Source organism: Macaca fascicularis, chromosome 2 (assembly GCF_037993035.2).
Source record: "Macaca fascicularis isolate 582-1 chromosome 2, T2T-MFA8v1.1".
NCBI classification, from domain to species: domain Eukaryota; kingdom Metazoa; phylum Chordata; class Mammalia; order Primates; family Cercopithecidae; genus Macaca; species Macaca fascicularis.
In genome coordinates, this window is record NC_088376.1 from 112,941,074 (window position 1) to 112,959,137 (window position 18,064).

The 18,064-nt window shown below is 51.2% G+C and overlaps 1 protein-coding gene across 7 annotated transcripts in view; it reads right to left on the reverse strand.

The window, feature by feature from the left end:
* Positions 1-1,771: 1,771 nt before the first annotated feature.
* Positions 1,772-18,064, reverse strand: part of MON1A (MON1 homolog A, secretory trafficking associated) — a 31,658-nt gene continuing 15,365 nt past the window's right edge. For 4 of the 7 annotated variants that reach the window (XM_065540617.2, XM_065540616.2, XM_005547163.5 and 1 more), the window contains 5 exons: positions 6,050-6,189; positions 4,353-4,838; positions 3,022-3,787; positions 2,156-2,303; positions 1,772-2,057 (listed from right to left, as the gene is read on the reverse strand). In XM_065540617.2, the coding sequence (XP_065396689.1) occupies positions 1,917-2,057; positions 2,156-2,303; positions 3,022-3,787; positions 4,353-4,838; positions 6,050-6,176 (1,668 nt within the window). In that variant the 5' untranslated portion in view covers positions 6,177-6,189 and the 3' untranslated portion in view covers positions 1,772-1,916. The remainder of the gene's footprint in view (positions 2,058-2,155; positions 2,304-3,021; positions 3,788-4,352; positions 4,839-6,049; positions 6,190-18,064) is intronic. The other 3 variants (XM_074032264.1, XM_005547168.5, XM_065540618.2) reach the window with 1 other exon arrangement.

Consider the following 18,064-nt stretch of genomic DNA (forward strand, 5'->3'; position numbering starts at 1 on the left):
TACAGGTGCACGCCACCACACTCAGCTAATTTTTGTATTTTTAGTAGAGACAGGGTTTCACCATGTTGGCCAGGCTGGTCTCGAATTCCTGACTTCAAGTGATACACCCACCTTGGCCTCCCAAAGTGTTGGGATTACAGGTGTGAGCCACCATGTCCGGCCCGTACAGGGTTCTTACCATGTCCTTCCATTGGCACATGCTGGCTCCTTCACTAGGAACACCTTCCTTATTTGCCTGTCGTCCCACCCGTGATCTCCAAGCAGGTATACCTCACGCTCCTAGGTGCCTACAGTCCTAGGTCTGTATCCAACTATGGTCCAACTATGGTCTCCCCAGAATATATGCTGAACTACAGAGAAACAGAAACCTACAAGAGTCAGGGCAAGCAAAAGAGGCACTTAGGGGCTCACTATTGACCAGAATGCCAGTAACAGTCAGGGACAGCTAGCCTGGCATCACCCAGGCCCCAGAGGCAGTGGTTTGATGTTCTTACTAGGAGCAGAAGAGGAACAAAAGCAGAAAACAGGCATAAAAGAGAACCAGGGCATGTGTGGCAGGGTGAACAGCACCCACCAAACCTATAGCTGCTCCCCAGAGGCTTTGGAATCTGGGCTGGTAGCCTGCTGCCATGTCCATTCCAATGTGAGCCACAGTGGGGCCAAGGGCAGGGGCTGTGCTGCCATTTTCTGGGACAATAAATACAACTGTTCCAGTGTACCCTGGGCCCATGCCACCCACACAGGCTTATTCTTCAACATGGCTTGATTTTAGTGGCAGAAAATACTGGCCCAACTCTCAGAAACTGCATGAGGGTGATTCTCTCTGACAGTCTGAAGACCACATTCAGAGGACAGTTTTCTTCAATAAGTACTTCCTAGGCCTTGTGCTCCCTGGGGCCAGAACTAGAAGATCCCCCAGCAGCAAAGTGGAAGCTTTCTGCACTGTGCCCTAGGTCCTGTGGTAGAGTAAATGGGGCTCGGCTTTCACTACGGAGCCTCCTGGATGTCCATGGTGCCCCATGCAGGTCTGCCTATGCCATACTAGGGACTAGGGTGACTAAGGAGAGCCCAGTGCACGCAGTAGCATTAGCTCTTATTATGACAGGCCCACTGCCTTAGAGGGTCAACTGGGCCTTCTCTCAGACCCTCAGCTCACTCTTGGGGACCATTTGGAGGATTGCACTGGCTGAGGTAGGAGAACTGAGGCACACAGCCCTTCATGGGAAGGCCTAAGCAGGGACAGTTTCCTCAGAGGCCTGCAGCTAAAGGGAGGCTAGATTCTGAATTTCAGCTGAAGACTGAGTTGCCTCACCAGGGGCTCCCTCCAGTACCAGGGCTCAGATTCCCCCCATTTTGACCATCTCTATCTTACTCAGCTCAGCTCCTGCTGAACTACAGCAACCCATTAAACAGAGCCACAGCGAGGGCTCCCAAGGTGGTTGGGTAGTCTTTTGTGGCATGCAGTGGGGGCCCCTCCCAGGAGTGATAAGAGAGGCAGACAGCAGAAGCTCAGACTGAGTATGGGGGTGGGGGTAGGGTAGGGCAGTATGGTGCCTGAGAGCCTTTTACATATGGTAGACTTCAGCCGAACCAAAACAGCCCCAGCCCAAGATCCAACTGAGAATGTGTGTGGCCTCATGCTGCTGCAAGGGAGGGAGAAGAGGGGCTCAAATGTGCCTGTGCCCCTGTGCAGGAGCTAGGGAGGAGGATCCAGTGTCTGTATGTGAGTGAGGGTGGATGGGCGAAGGGACAAGTGACAGGGCTTGACAAGTGTCTTCCCCAAAGCACTTTAATGCACTCACCAACCCACAGTCCCTGCCTGCTGGCTGGGCAAGAGAGGCCAGCCCCCATCTGGAGGCTCCTACGGCTTCCCACACCCAGTGTGCCTGGGAAGGCCGAGCCTGCACACATTCCCATCAATAGGTGAGGGGCGTGAGAATGAAGAGGCGGTCTTCCTCTTTGCGGATCCAGCGCATCAGCTTATGGATGGCACTGACAGCTGATGCCTTGGTCCCCAGGGGGCTGTAACACATGTAGAGCTCAAAGGCGCCTGTCACCTGGAGAAGGGGCAAAGGGTCGTCATCTAGGTTAGATGCCCCTCATGGCCCACACCTAGGACCTCTGTGAAGCCCAGCCCATCCCAGGGCTGCCTTACCCAGGCCAGGAGGTTCTCGTTGGGGCCCGTGTAGTAAATGGTCTTGAGTGGGCGAGAGGCATTGTGGGCACGGCTGTGCAGGTACTGGTAGAGGCCCAGCAGCCGCTCCTGCTCCTCTTCACTGGTGTACGGGGCCTCAATCTCAGGGCTGCAGACAGGGTTGGGGGGAGTAGGTTTGCAAAGGAATGACTTCCACTGTCTTCTCTAGAGATTTAGAAACACTCTTCCTATCCAGGAAGACTCTATCATATGTCTTACCCTCCAAATACTCCCTTAGGACAGGGCATTGTCTCCCCACCACAGCAGGCACTCCAGGACAGAGCTGGGCCCACTGAGACTAGAGCTGTGTCCCCTCTTACCCCCTAAGCTCATGGTGTCTTTGGTGACTCCTCTTTGGAGAAGCCAGGTTGAGTTTAGATGTCCAAGACAGAGTGACAGATCTGGAGTAGAGGAAAGTGAACTAGGAATCCTGTGGGCCAAAAGCGACAAAGGAAGGCCATATCTTCCCAGCCCCTCTGCTGGGGGAGGGAGTAGAGGAGGGCTCTGCTTCCTGAGCTGGACCAAACTGACGCCTAAAGTAGAGTTGCTCTAGGACAAGGGACCTGAGAGACCTCTGTTCCAGTTTCCTTCCCTGGGTATACTGGGCATTTCCAGGCCTTCTGGGTAATAAAGTAGAGAGGGGTATGCTCATAGGGTGATGGAGAGTGTGAGTCTCTGGTGCCAGAGTAAAACAGACCCAGCACACTGGTCTGCTTCCAAAGATGGGGGCAGCTTCATGGCTACATCTCAGAGCTCAGGAGCAAACAGCCTCCCAACTCCACATGTCCCTGTCCCCCTACAGCAGTGCCCTCAAGGCCCTCCCTCACCTGGTGAAGAGTCCCGAGCTCTTTGACTTATAGAGGAAGTGACGCAGGTCAGGGATGCCCACTTGGGCAACGCTGTAGTAGGGTGTGCGCAGCGCCTCTCGCAGGGCTAGGTGGGCTCCACGCTTGCGAAGGCGCTCCTGGAAGCGGCGGCGGCAGTCAGAGACTGCAAAGAAGTCCTCACGGTCAGTGGAGACAAACAGCAGGCAGAGGTCAGTGTCAGGCTCTAGGTAAGAGATATGTGCGTGGAAGAAGCCGGCTGCGTTGAATTTGGGCAGGCACACGGGCGTCCAGGCCTCGCCCTCGCGGAAGGACGAGGAGGAACTAATGAGGTTGAAAAGCAGGTGCAGGTCGATGGGGTGCAGAAATTGGTCCTTTCGGCGCACAAGTGCCACGAGCTGGTTGCGGGCCAGCAGGATGGAGAAGACCAGGCTGCGCGCCCGTGCCTGCTGTAGGCTGGCACTCACAGTATCGCGCACGGCTGCTGCGAGGGGCAGGCACCGTGCCGCCCCCATCAGGAAGCTGGGGTCTCGTGCCATGAGCTGCAGCAGGTTGTCAGTGATGCGTTCTGAGCCCGAGAGCAGGCGCCGTAGGTCATAGTTCTGCTTCTGCTGGAAGATGTGGCTCAGCTGCGCACCGGTAAGAAGGCTCAGGATCTGATAGTAGATGTAGAGCAGCTCCTGCGCCAGCTCTTGTGCCGACTGCCGTGTGCGAGCCACTGCCACTAGCACCAGCGGGCTCCGGCGCACGAATACTACCTTGTAGCCATCTGAGGGCGGGATGGGAAAGAGGGATATCAGCCTCAGCCGCAGCTCCCTCCGAACACCGCTTCGCCCATCCTTTCCTCGCTCAGAGCTCTGCGCACAGTAGGGGCTTAAGGATGTTCAGGATAAAAACCCATTGCTCCTTCTCCCTGAGGGCTCAGGGCCTATCCCTGCCACTTGTTTCAAAGACTAGCTCCCTCTGAAACACACATTCTTATGCTAAGTGCTAAGTCAACTGGCAAGGGCTGGCTGGGTGGAGCTCAGGACCTGGGAGATACATATATGTATTTTTTTTTCTTTCTTTCTTTTTGTCACCTCCCCAGGGAGATTCTCACTCTCTCCAAAGGCAAAGCCCATGTCAGAGGCATCTTTGGTCCTCACCACAGCCCCATGAGGCCAGCAGTGTTGTTATCCTCTGTTCAGGTGAGGACCTTGAGGCTCAGAGAGGTAGAGGGGCTTACCCTCAGTCACATAGCACATCCCAGCCCTCTGGTCTGCAGGGGTCCAAAACCTGCTATGAATGAACCTTGGCCAGGGGAGCCCACCCCATTCCCTCTCCAGGTGGCTCACCTGCATGGATGGAGCGGATGGCGTTCTTGTCTGCCTCCAGGAAGGACACCAGGGCCACCATAACACCCATAGTGCTGGAAAGTGCCTCCTCAGACCCATAGCGGGAGTACACAGGCTTCCCTGCCTCACTCAGCACAAAGACATGCTTCTGGTGCAGGCGCCATGCCTCCGTGGCATCCTCCTCATCCCCCTCGGCTGTGCCCTCCCTGGGGGGCTCTGTGGCTGGTCGGCCAACTGCCCCTGGGGGGTCCAGCCAATCCTCAGAGCTTCCTGGCAGCATCTCCTCCTGCAGGTCCCGGGCCACACCCGTCAGCTGGGTGCTTAGCTCGCTAAAGTCCTGGCTGATCTGACGCATGTCTGCAGGCAGCGGCGGGGGACCCCTGGCACCCTCCTTGGGGCTGTCCCCAGAAGCTGCCCCATCCTCTGACTCAGTCAGGTCCTCGTAGGAACGGGCATGGACGAACATGGCACCCTCCTGCCCAGCACCTGCAGGCCAAAAGCACTGGTGCTTAGAGGGGTAGCTACTGGCAGACACTCCTACCAGCAAGGTGCCTAACGTGGTCACTCCAGCATGACTGCCTGACTTGTCAGGGTCAAGCCACTGTTCCCTTCTGCCACTGTCTGCCATGGATGATGCTTCTCTGAAACTTACAGCCCACCAGTCTCCTCCCATCATACTGGAAAGAAGACCGAAACCACTCATGGCAGCAGTGGTGGCTGGTATCTGCCTACCTCTCATTCCCATCTCCCACCCTACTCCCTTGCCCATCTTGGTCACACTGGCCAAGATCTGCTCTTAGACAGTTTCAACATGCCCCCACCTGCCTCGGGAGCTCCACACCTGCTGTCAGCTGTCTCCTATCTCCCCACGTGGCTGGCTAATTGTCACACTTCAGCTTTCAGGGAAGATGTTAGTTACTGACTTCCAACCCCAGGCACTCTATATGTCCCTCTTTGATTTCTCTTGTGGCACTTGCCAATTATCGTCCTTCTCCCCAGCTACAATGGTACCCAGCAAGGTGCAGGAACGTAGCACCTCACCCTGTGTCTGGAGCACCACCCATACTCAATGAATCTCTCTGGGAGAAAGCTCCCCTACCCTACTTAGGCCATAGCTTCTGACTGACCCCTTGTAATGGCTCCACAGCCTGTGACTGCCTCACAGCAGGGACCAGGTCAGTCTTCCTTTATTGGTTTTTTTACAAAATAGTTTAACAGATATATTTTGAGTCTCTCTTACGAATTCAGCCCTGTATCAGGCACTGGGGATATAACTGCCCTATGCTCAGTGTTCACAATCTTCTGGAAGAGAGAGATGGGCAATATATGCATAAAGAGATAAAATTATGAAATAATTAGTGTCCTATACAGAGCATGGTCAGAGCAGGCCTAACTTGTGAGGAGGGGAGAAGGAGCCGGGGAGGTGTGCTGTAGACACAGGGAACAGAAGAAGAGCCCACAATGGCAGCCAGAAAGCTCAGGGCGAACAGCGTAATATGAAGTGGAGAGGAAAGCCACATGCAGAATGAGCCTGGCCTCCTGCCTTTTCCCCAGAACCTGACAAATATCCAATGAGTGACTGACAAATGCATGAATAAGTGGAAAGCAAAAAGTGGTTGGGAATGCTAATTTCTTCCCCCACCCCCCCGGAGCCTGCTCTGGTTGGCAGCTGGCTGAGGCTGTACACTTGCCCATACCTGGCTCCATTCCCTGGGCCAGTCCTGGTGTGGGGCTCTCAGCTCTCTCCACACTGTGTCCATCAGAAGGAGTCAATGTGCCATCAGGGCATTCACTGCTTCTCTTCCTTTGCATGTCAGCAGCCATCCTTTGGGTTCTCCTGTGGGGCAAAGGCAACATCGATGGCTTTTGGCAGGGTCACAGGCATAATCAACAGTGGTACTAAGTAAAGGAAAGTGTCCTTTATCAGGACTCCACTAACTCAAATCTCTAGAAAATGGATTCTGAAAATTCCTTTCAAAAAAATATATACTGGCCGGGCGCGGTGGCTCAAGCCTGTAATCCCAGCACTTTGGGAGGCCGAGAAGGGCGGATCACGAGGTCAGGAGTTCGAGACCATCCTGGCTAACACGGTGAAACCCCGTCTCTACTAAAAAATACAAAAAACTAGCCGGGCGAGGTGGCGGGAGCCTGTAGTCCCGGCTACTCGGGAGGCTGAGGCAGGAGAATGGCGTAAAAACCCGGGAGGCAGAGCTTGCAGTGAGCTGAGATCCGGCCACTGCACTCCAGCCTGGGTGACACAGCGAGACTCCGTCTCAAAAAAAAAAAAATATATATATATATATATATACTGTTCCTTTTCTGATTATAAAAGGAAGACATATTCATTGTAAAAAAAACTTGGAAAGCACAGAAAAGTAGAAAGAAATATCAAGATTTTCCTACCATTCAGGATCTTTCACTGTTCATACATTAGTGTATTTCCTTCTAGTCTTTTTTTTTTTTTTTTTTTTTTTTTTTGAGACAGGGTCTCACTCTGCCACCCAGGCTGTAGTGCAGTGGCACAATCTTGGCTCGCTGCAGCCTCCACCTCTGGGGCTCAAGCAATTCTTGTGTCTCAGCCTCCCAAGTAGCTGGGACTACAGGTGTGCACCATCATGCCTGGCTAATTTTTATATTTTTTGGTATAGATGGGGTTTCACCATGTTGGCCAGGCTGGTCTCGAACTCTGGACCTCAAGTGATCTGCCCCTCTTGGCATATTATTGTTGTTGTTGTTGAGACAGGGTCTCACTCTGTTGCCAAGGCTGGAGTGCAATGGCACCAACACAGCTTACTGCAGCCTTGACTTGGGCCCAAGCAATCCTCCCATCTCAGCCTTCCCAGTAGCACATGCCACAGTCAGCTAATTTTTTCTTTTCTTTTCTTTTCTTTTTTTTTTTTTTGAGATGGAGTTTCACTGTTGTTGCCCTGGCTGGAGTGCAATGGCACGATCTCGGCTCACCGCAACCTCTGCCTCCCAGGTTCAAGAGATTCTCCTGCCTCAGCCTCCCAAGGTAGCTGGGATTACAGGCATGCACCACCATGCCCGGCTAATTTTGTATTTTTAGTAGAGACAGGGTTTCTCCATGTTGTTCAGGCTGGTCTCAAACTCCCAACCTCAAGTGATCCGCCCGACTTGACCTCCCAAAGTGCTGGGATTATAGACGTGAGCCACCGTGCCTGGCCTTTCTTTTCTGAGACAGGGTCTGGCTCTCTTGCCCAGGCTGGAGAGCAGTGGCACGATCTTGGCTCACTGCAACCTCTGCCTCCTGGACTTAAGCCATCCTCCCATCTCATCCTCCTGCCACTGTGCCTAAATTTTTTTTTTTTCTGAGATAGCGTCTTGCTCTGTGTCACCCAGGCTAGAGTGCAGTGGCGCGATCTTGGCTCACTGCAACCTCTGCCTCCTGGGTTCAAGAGATTCCCCTGCCTCAGCCTCCCAAGTAGCTGGGATTACAGGCACCTGCCACCATGCCCCGCTAATTTTTGTATTTTTAGTAGAGACAGGGTTTCACCATCTTGGCCAGGTTGGTCTTGAACTCCCGACCTTGTGATCCACCTGCCGCAGCCTCCCAAAATGCTGGGATTACTGGTGTGAGCCACTGCGCTGGCCTAATTTTTTTTTTTTTTTTGGAGACAGAGTCTCGCTCTGTTGCCCAAGCTGGAGCGCAGTGGTGTAATCTCGGCTCACTGCAAGCTCCGCCTCCCGGGTTCCTGCCATTCTTCTGCCTCAGCCTCACGAGGAGCTGGGACTACAGGCACCCGCCACCACGCCCGGCTAATTTTTGTATTTTTAGTAGAGATGGGGTTTCACCGTGTTAGCCAGGATGGTCTCGATCTCCTGACCTCGTGATCTGCCCACCTTGGCCTCCCAAAGTGCTGGAATTACAGGCGTGAGCCACTGTGCGCAGCCAATTTTTGTATTTTTTTTTTTTTTTATAGAGATAAGGTCTTTTCATGTTGCCCTGGCTGGTCTCAAACTACTAGGCTCAAGCAGTCCTCCCATTTTAGCCTCCCAAAATGTTGGAATTACAGGCAAGAGCCACCACGCTCAGCCTAGTCTTTTAGAAAAAGTACATAAAATGTAAATAATTAAACAAACTGATAACAGCAGCTAACAGTTATTCAGTGTCAGCATATCATGCTAAGAAGTTTCTGCGGATTAAGTTACCTAATCTTGATCACGCCTCTATGAGGCAGATGCTCCCGTCAGGCTAGCTTTATAGATGAAAGAACTGACACTGAGAGAGCTTAAGCAGCTTGCCCAATATTACTACAGGAAGGAAGTGCTGGATTTGGATCTGGGAGTTGAAACAACTCTGTATCCTGTATCCAGTGGCTCACTCCTGTAATCTTAGCAAAGATTGGAGGCCAAAGAGGGAGGATCACTTGAGCTCAGTAGTTTACTAGCTGGGGCAACAAAGTGAGACCCTGTCTCTACAAAAAATTTAAAAAACTAGCCAGGCATGGTGGCATGTGCCTGTAATCCCAGCTACTGGAGAGAGGATCACATAAACCCAGCAAGTCAAGGCTCCAATAAGCCATGACTACAACACTGCACTCCAGTTTAGGCAACAGAGTGAGACCCTGTCTCAAAAAACTAAAACTAAAAATAAATAAAAATAAAAATTAACGGAGTTGACCAATAGTTCTTTTTGGATATCTAGGTGTTTGCAGAGAAAGAAGTGAGACACAGCCAACAGGCTTGTCTTCAGGCTGAAGCCCTGCTTTTCTCTAAATATCCTTTTGTACCTTTTGAATTTGGCACAAGTTGTCTTAACAATTAAAAACAACTATAGACATGACAACTCTCAGTGCCCATATGATGGCCAGGATAGATTCAGCTGGATCTCCTTGTCCTTCCACAGCCCCAGGCCCAGGTGGAGGTGGCCACAAGTGAATGTCAGTGGTAACAGAGCCAGCTGGGTGGCTCACCAAGGGTGGTAGCAAGGCTTATGTCACCTCTAGAGTCCTTCAATGGCAGGCTGAAGGATCCTCACTTGTCAGGCAACATATAGTTCACCCAGGAGGGGATCCATTCCAGGTACCAATACTCTAAGAAAGAGGGATCTAGGTGGATGGATTAGAAGGGCAGAAACTCATGGGGCAAACACTGCAGGCAGGCCAGGGGCCCAGGAGGCACTGGTGTTAGTGTGAGCAAAGTAGACCTGAGCCTGCCTCCCAGAACACAGAGTCTGGTGGGAATAACTGAGCTCTTGTCCCCTCCTGGCTGTGTAATCTTGGGCAAACGACTCTTCCCTGAGCATGGCATAAAGTAGGTGTTCAAAAAAGTTCATGAAAAGGGTAGTCCCAAACAGACAGCCTCACCATCAGTAGCATTTGTGTGGTGCCAGCCAGTGTATGTCCAAGAACATTCTCTCTGGACCTGGCATAGCTCCAGTCAGGCAGCTCCTATGTATGTGCCCAAAGAACTAATTTTCAACCTCTTCTTTTTGTCACCTTTATGTTTTTTTTTTTTTTTTTTTTTTTTTGAGACAGAGTCTCGCTCTGTCGCCCAGGCTGGAGTGCAGTGGCCGGATCTCGGCTCACTGCAAGTTCCGCCTCCCGGGTTTACGCCATTCTCCTGTCTCAGCCTCCCAAGTAGCTGGGACTACAGGCACCCACCACCTCGCCTGGCTAGTCTTTTTTTTTTTTTGTATTTTTTTAGTAGAGACGGGGTTTCACCGTGTTAGCCAGGATGGTCTCGATCTCCTGACCTTGTGATCCGCCCGTCTCAGCCTCCCAGAGTGCTGGGATTACAGGCTTGAGCCACTGTGCCCAGCCAAGTTATGTAATTCTTTCTTTAATTGAATCTTTTGCAGAAGCTCCATGTGCAAATAGACAGGGAAGCAGAGCCTGTATCCTGATAGCTGGCCTGGTGGCCACTCCTGCACTGAGCCTGAAGGACATGGGGGGTTGGGCACCACTGCCAACAGCATCACCCCACACAGAATAAAACCAAAGAAAGAAGGTTGGGGAGATAATTGGGGATTTTCTAGCCCCCCAATCCCATCCATCAGGACAATCAAGAGTAATGGTTCCCAGCAAGGGTCAGAGCCCAGAAGGCCAAGGTGCAGGCTGCCTTGTCAGACAGTGGGCCGGAGGAACTAAGAGGCTGCATGCCCTCAACAAGGAACCTGCGGTAGCATCCACAGAGGTCCCCTCTGAGGCTGAGACTAAGAGGAGCAATCCAAAACAACCACTGCAACACCACAAGGCCCAGGATGCTGAATGCCAGGGAAACCAGGGCACGTCTAAGTCTTGAGCAAGAACATACAGGCCATGTGTAATCATAGACCAGTAATTCCAAAGCTATCCTAAAAGCCAGAGTGGGTTCTGAGAGATGAGTCTGCAGGCCGAGAGCAAGTTGCTCCTGACAGTGCCAGGGTTGTGGCCAGGGTTTCCAGGCCTATCTGGGCTCAAGCGATCCTCCTACCTCAGCCTCCTGAGTAACTGGGAACATAGGCGTGAGCCACCATGCGTGGATAATTTTTGTATTTTTTTGGTAGAAATAGGGTTTTGCCATGTTTCTCAGGCTGGTCTTGAGCACCCGGGCTCAAGCAACCTGCCTGCCTTGGCCTCCCACAGTCCTGGGATTACAGGTGTAAGCCAGCGCCCAGCCTGGAATGCCCTACATTTCTTTTTTTTTTTTTTTTTTTTTTTTTTGAGATGGAGTCTCGCTCTGTCACCCAGGCTGGAGTGCAGTGGTGCGATCTCAGCTAACTGCAAGCTCCGCCTCCCGGGTTCACACCATTCTCCTGCCTCAGCCTTCAGAGTAGCTGGGACTACAGGTGCCCACCACCATGCCCAGCTAATTTCTTTTTGTATTTTTAGTAGAGATGGGGTTTTACCGTGTTTGCCAGGATGGTCTCAATCTCCTGACGTGGTGATCCGCCTGCCTCGGCCTCCCAAAGTGCTGGGATTACAGGCGTGAGCCACCGCGCCTGGCCGGAATGCCCTACATTTCTATGTCTCCTCACTTTCCTACTCCTCTAGTTAACTTCACATCTCTTGTCTCTTCAAATGTCCATCATCTCCTTCCCTGATGGTCATACTTAGCACTATCAGCAAATCACCTTGCCTTCCATTTCACCGAGAAGACAGAAGTCATTCTAGAAGAGAACTTCCAGGGCGGGTATGGTGGCCGAGGCGGGCAGATCACCTGAGGTCGGGAGTTTGAGAACAGCCTGACCAACATGGAGAAACCCTGTCTCTACTAAATAAAAAAAATTAGCCGGGGTGGTGGAGCATGCCTATAATTCTAGCTACTCGGGAGGCTGAGGCAGATGAATCACTTGTACCTGGAGGTGGAGATTGCAGTAAGCTGAGATCGCACCCCTGCCCTCCAGCCTGGGCAACAAGAGCGAAACTCTGTCTCAAAAAAAAAAAAAAAAAAGAAAGAAAAGAACTTCCGGAGATTACCACCACCACCTCCTCGCCTCATCTGCCAGACTAGGCCTTCCCTCTCTTTTTTTTTTTTTTTTTTTGAGACAGAGTCTCACTTTGTGGCCCAGACTGGAGTGCAGGAGCACGATCTTGGCTCACTGAAACCTCCACCTCCCAGATTCAAGCAATTCTCCTGCCTCAGCCTCCCAGGTAGCTGGGATTACAAGCACCCACCACTTCACCCGGATAATGTTTGTATTTTCAATAGAGACAGGGTTTCATCGTGTTGGCCAGGCTGGTCACAAACTCCTGACTTCAAGTGATCCACCTGCCTCAGCCCCACAAAGTGATGGGATTACAGGCATGAGCCACCACACCTGGCCCCCTCTTCTTCTTTTTTTTTTTTTTTTTTGAGACGGAGTCTTGCTCTGTTACCCAGGCTGGAGTGCAGTGGCCGGATCTCAGCTCACTGCAAGCTCCGCCTCCCGGGTTCAGGCCATTCTCCTGCCTCAGCCTCCCGAGTAGCTGGGACTACAGGCGCCCGCCGCCTCACCCGGCTAGTTTTTTGTATTTTTTAGTGGAGACGGGGTTTCACCGTTTTAGCCAGGATGGTCTCGATCTCCTGACCTCGTGATCCGCCCGTCTCAGCCTCCCAAAGTGCTAGGATTACAGGCTTGAGCCACCGCGCCCGGCCTGGCCCCCTCTTCTTACTAAAGATGAGCTGTTCATGCTCCATAGAGGCTAACTCCTCCATGTGTACACCAGATCCCAGCCCCTGTCCTACTCAGGTACATGGCTTCAGCAGCTGTCCCTCCTCATCAGTTTCCCCTCCTCCCTTATCCATTACCAATATGGTGATATTTCTTTTTCTTTTTTTTTTTTTTTTTTTTGAGGCGGAGTCTCGCTCTGTTGCCCAGGCTGGAGTGCAGTGGCCGGATCTCGGCTCACTGCAAGCTCCGCCTCCCGGATTTATGCCATTCTCCTGCCTCAGCCTCCCGAGTAGCTGGGACTACAGGCGCCCGCCACCTCACCCGGCTAGTTTTTTGTATTTTTTAGTAGAGACGGGGTTTCACTGTGTTAGCCAGGATGGTCTCGATCTCCTGACCTCGTGATCCGCCCGTCTCGGCCTCCCAAAGTGCTGGGATTACAGGCTTGAGCCACCGCGCCCGGCCAATATGGTGATATTTCTTCTGTCTTCAAAACCCCCTCACAGCAGGGCTTGATGGCTCATGCCTGTCATCCTAGCACTTTGGGAGGCCTAGGTGGGCAAACCGCTTAAGCTTAGGAGTTTGAGACCAGCTTAGGCAACATGGTGAAACCCCATTTCTACAAAAAGTACAAAAGATTAACTAGGTGTAGTGGCATGCACCTGTAGTCCCAGCTACTTGAGAGGCTGAGGTGGGAAAATCACCTGATCCCAGGAGGTCCAGGCTGCAGTGAGCGGTGATCATACCACTGCATTCCAGCCTGGGTAAAGGGAGTGAGATCCTGTCTCAAAAATAAAAACCAAACAAAAAACACCCTCCTTTGGGGCTGTTCACATTGCAATAATTCATTGAGCTATACTTATGATTTGTGAACTTTTCTGTATGTTTGTTTTATTTCAAAGTTAAAACAAAACAAACTTCCCCTTAACTCTACATTCCCCACTAGCTACCAACCCATTTTTCTGTTGCCCTTTATAAAAAAACAAACAAACGCCCTCAAAATGGCAAATAATATTTGGAGTTTGCATTAGTCAGGTAGGCTAGACTATTCTGTGTAACAAATGGATGCCAAATGCTAGAGATTTTATACCCAAAGATCTTTTTTTATTTTTTGAGACGGAGTCTTACTCTGTCACCCAGGCCGGACCACAGTAGTGCCAGCTCGGCTCACTGCAACCTCTGCCTCCTGGGTTCAAGCGATTCTCCTCCCTCAGCCTCCCGAGCAGCTGGGATTATAGGCGCCCACCACCACATCTGGCTAATTTTTGTATTTTTAGTAGAGATGGGGTTTCACTATGTTGGCCAGGCTGGTCTCAAACTCCTGACCTCAGGTGATCTGCCCACCTTGGCTTTCCAAAATGCTGGGATTACAGGCATGAGCCACTGCACCCAGACCCAAAGACGTATTTTTTGCTCACACAAAATCTACTGTGGGACTGGTAGCAATTCACAGTAGCTCCATTCCAAGCAGTGATTCAGGAATCCAAGCTATTAGCACCCTATAGTAGCCATTTGAAACACATGCCTTCCGCATCACCTGGCAGGGGAAGACAGAGATGGAGGATCACATACCAGCTCTTAAATACTTTGTAGCTCACATTGACCAGAACCAGTGATGTGGCCAGAGGGACTGGGAAATGTATGAAGCTCATGGATATCTGGAAAGCAGGAATTGTCCCTGCCACAGCCTCTCCATTTCTCCCATTCTCTCTAAACCAGTTCTGAACAGAATCTCACCTCCATTACTCCACCAACACTGCTCCCATCAAGGTCACCAACGACTGCCAGGATCATCTTACTTCACCCATAAACAATAGATAATTTGGTTATTTCCTCTCTCGAAACATTTTCTCCTCTTTTATGGCACACCACTCCTTTCTTGGCTCTCTTCTGACCTCATGGACTATTCCTTCTGAGTCCTTTTTGCAGTTCTTACTGTAAAGGGGCACAGAATTCAGTCTTTGGACCTCTTCTCTGTCTTCACTCAATCCCTTGGTGATCTCATTTGGTCTCATAGTTTTAAATTCCCTCTACATATTAATAATTTTTTTTTTTTTTATCTCCAGCCCCAATCTCTTTTCTGACTTAAAGAGGCACACACATTTAACTGTCTACTTAACGTTATCTCAAGGTTATATGCCTCAAACTGAACTCCTTAAAAAAGCCATCTCCCGGCCGGGCGCGGTGGCTCAAGCCTGTAATCCCAGCACTTTGGGAGGCCCAGACGGGCGGATCACGAGGTCGGGAGATCGAGACCATCCTGGCTAACACGGTGAAACCCCATCTCTACTAAAAAAATACAAAAAACTAGCCGGGCGAGGTGGCGGGCGCCTGTAGTCCCAGCTACTCGGGAGGCTGAGGCAGGAGAATGGCGTGAACCCGGGAGGCGGAGCTTGCAGTGAGCTGAGATCCGGCCACTGCACTCCAGCCTGGGCGACAGAGCGAGACTCCGTCTCAAAAAAAAAAAAAAAAAAAGCCATCTCCTAGCCAGGCACGGTAGCTCTCGCCTATAATCCCAGCACTTTGGGAGGCTGAGGAGGGTGGATCACAAGGTCAGAAGTTCGAGACCAGCCTGGCCAACCTGGTGAAACCCTGTCTTTACTAAACATATGAAAATTAGCTGGGTGTGGTGGCGCATGCCTGTAATCCCAGCTACTCAGGAAGCTGAGGCAGGAGAATTGCTTGAATCCGGGAGGCGGAGGTTGCAATGAGCCAAGATCACACCACTGCACTCTAGCCGGGGTGGCAGAGCCAGATTCTGTCTCAAAAGAAAAAGGTCATCTCCTTAAAAAGTTGCTCCTGGTTGTGTGTGGTGGCTCACACCTGTAATCCTAGCACTTTGGGAGGCCAAAGCAGGCAGATTACTTGAGCAAAGGAGTTCAAGACTAGCCTAGGCAATATGGCAACCCTGCCTCTACAAAAATACAAAAATTAGCCAGGCGTGGTGGCACGTGTCTGTGGTCCCAGTTACTCAGGAGGCTAAGGTGGGAGGATCACTGGAACCTGGGAGGCAGAGCTTGCTTGCAATAAGCCAAGATCGCGCCACCGCATTCCAGCCTGGGCGATAAGAGTGAGACCCTGTCTTTTTTTTTTTTTTTTTGAGACAGAATCTGGCTCTGTTGCCCAGGCTGGAGTGCAGTGGCGTGATCTCAGCTCACTGCAAGCTCCGCCTCCCAGGTTCACGCCGTTCTTCTGCCTCAGCCTCCTGAGTAGCTGGGACTACAGGCGCCCGCCACCATGCCCGGCTAAGTTTTTGTATTTTTTAGTAGAGACGGGGTTTCACCATGCTAGCCAAGATGGTCTCAATCTCCTGACCTCGTGATCCGCCCGCCTCAGCCTCCCAAAGTGCTGGGATTACAGGATGAGCCACCATGCCCAGCCGGTAGAGACCCTGTCTTTAAAAAGAAAAAAAGGCCAGATGCTGTGGATCACGCCTGTAATCCCAGCACTTTGGGAGGCTGAGGTGGGCGGATCACCATATCAGGATATGGAGACCATTCTGGCTAACACGGGGAAACCCATCTCTACTAAAATACAAAAAATTAGCCAGGCGTGGCAGCACTTTTTTTTTTTTTTTTTAAGAGATGGGGTCTTGCTCTGTCACCAAGTCTGGAGTGCAGTGGCTATTCACAGGTGGAATCACCACCCCACCATGCACTACAGCCCCAAATTCCTGGGCTCAAGTGAACTTCCTGCCTCAGCCTTCCGAGTAGCAGGGACTACAGGCACTTACCACTTCTCCCAGAGTTTTCACCATCTCAGTAAAAGACAATTTCATGGCTGGGCATAGTGGCTCATGCCTGTAATCCCAGCACTCTGGGAGGCCAAGGGGGGTGGATCACCTGAGGTCAGGAGTTTAAGACCAGCCTGGCCAACTTGGTGAAATCCCATCTCTACTAAAAATACAAAATTAGCCAGGTGTGGTAGTGAATGCCTGTAATCCCAGCTACTTGGGAGGCTGAGGCAGGAGAATCACTTGAACCCATGAGGCAGAGGTTGCAGTGAGCCAAGATCATGCCATTGCACTCCAGCCTGGGCAATAAGAGCAAAGCTCTGTCTCAAAAAAAAAAAAAAAAAAAAAAAAGAAGGAAAGGAAAAGAAAGGAGAGGAAAAAGGAAAGGAAAGGAAAGGAAAGACAACCGGGCGCAGTGGCTCATGCCTGTAATCCCAGCACTTTGGGAGGCCGAGGTGGGCAGATCATGAGGTCAGGAGATTGAGACCATCCTGGCTAACACAGTGAAACCCTGTCTCTATTAAAAATACAAAAAATTAGCTGGGTATGGTGGCGCATGCCTGTAATTCCAGCTACCCCAGGAGGCTGAAGCAGGAGAATCGCTTAAACACAGGAGGCGGAGGTTGAGATTGTGCCACCACACTCCACCCTGGGTGACAGAGTGAGACTCTGTCAGGAAGGAAGGAAGGAAGGAATGGAGGAAGGGAGGAAGGGAAAGAAGGAAGGAAGGAAGGAAGGAAAAGAAAGGAGGGAAAGGTCGGGCGCGGTGGCTCAAGCCTGTAATCCCAGCACTTTGGGAGGCCAAGATGGGTGGATCACGAGGTCAGGAGATCGAGACCATCCTGGGTAACCTGGTGAAACCCCGTCTCTACTAAAAAATACAAAAAAAAAACAAAAAAAACAAAAAAAAACAAAAAAAAAAACCTAGCCGGGTGAGGTGGCGGGCGCCTGTAGTCCCAGCTGCTCGGGAGGCTGAGGCAGGAGAATGGCGTAAACCCAGGAGGCGGAGTTTGCAGTGAGCTGAGATCTGGCCACTGCACTCCATCCAGCCTGGGCGACAAAGCGAGACTCCATCTCAAAAAAAAAAAAAAAAAAGAAAAGAAAAAAAAGAAAGGAGGGAAAGGAAGTAAAGGAAGAAAGGAAGGAAAGGAAAAGGAAGGAAGCAAGGAAGGAAGGAAAGAACGAAAGAGAAAAAGACAAAGACAATCTTTTTTTTTTGAGACAGTCTTGCTCTGTTACCCAGGCTGGAGTGCAAAGGCGCAATCTCAGCTCACTGCAACAGTGTGATCTCAGCTCCACCTCCCAGGTTCAAGTGATTCTCATGCCTCAATCTCCAGAGTAGCTGGGACTACAGGCGCATGCCACCACACTGGCTAATTTTTGTATTTTTAGTAGAGACAGGGTTTCACTATGTTGGCCAGGCTGGTCTAAACCCCTGACCTCGTGATCTGCCCGCCTTAGCCTCCCAAAGTGCTGGGATTACAGGTGTGAGCTACTGCACCTGGCCAAGAAAGACAATCTCATCCTTTCAGTTATTTGGTGAAAAACCTTGGAGTCAGCCGGGCACGGTGTCTCACACCTGTAATCCTAGCACTTTGGGAGGCCGAGGCAGGCAGATCACAAGGTCAGGAGATTGAGACCATGCTGGCTAACATGGTGAAACCCCGTCTCTACTAAAAATACAAAAAATTAGCCGGGTGTGGTGGCTCATGCCTGTAGTCCCAACTACTCAGGAGGCTGAGGCAGGAGAATTTCTTGAACTGGAGAGGTGGAGGTTGCAGTGAGCCGAAATCGCACTGTGGCATTCCGGGCTGGGCGACAGAGTGAGACTCTGTCTCATAGAAAAAAAAAAAAAAAGGAAAACCTTGGAGTCAACCCTTATGCCTC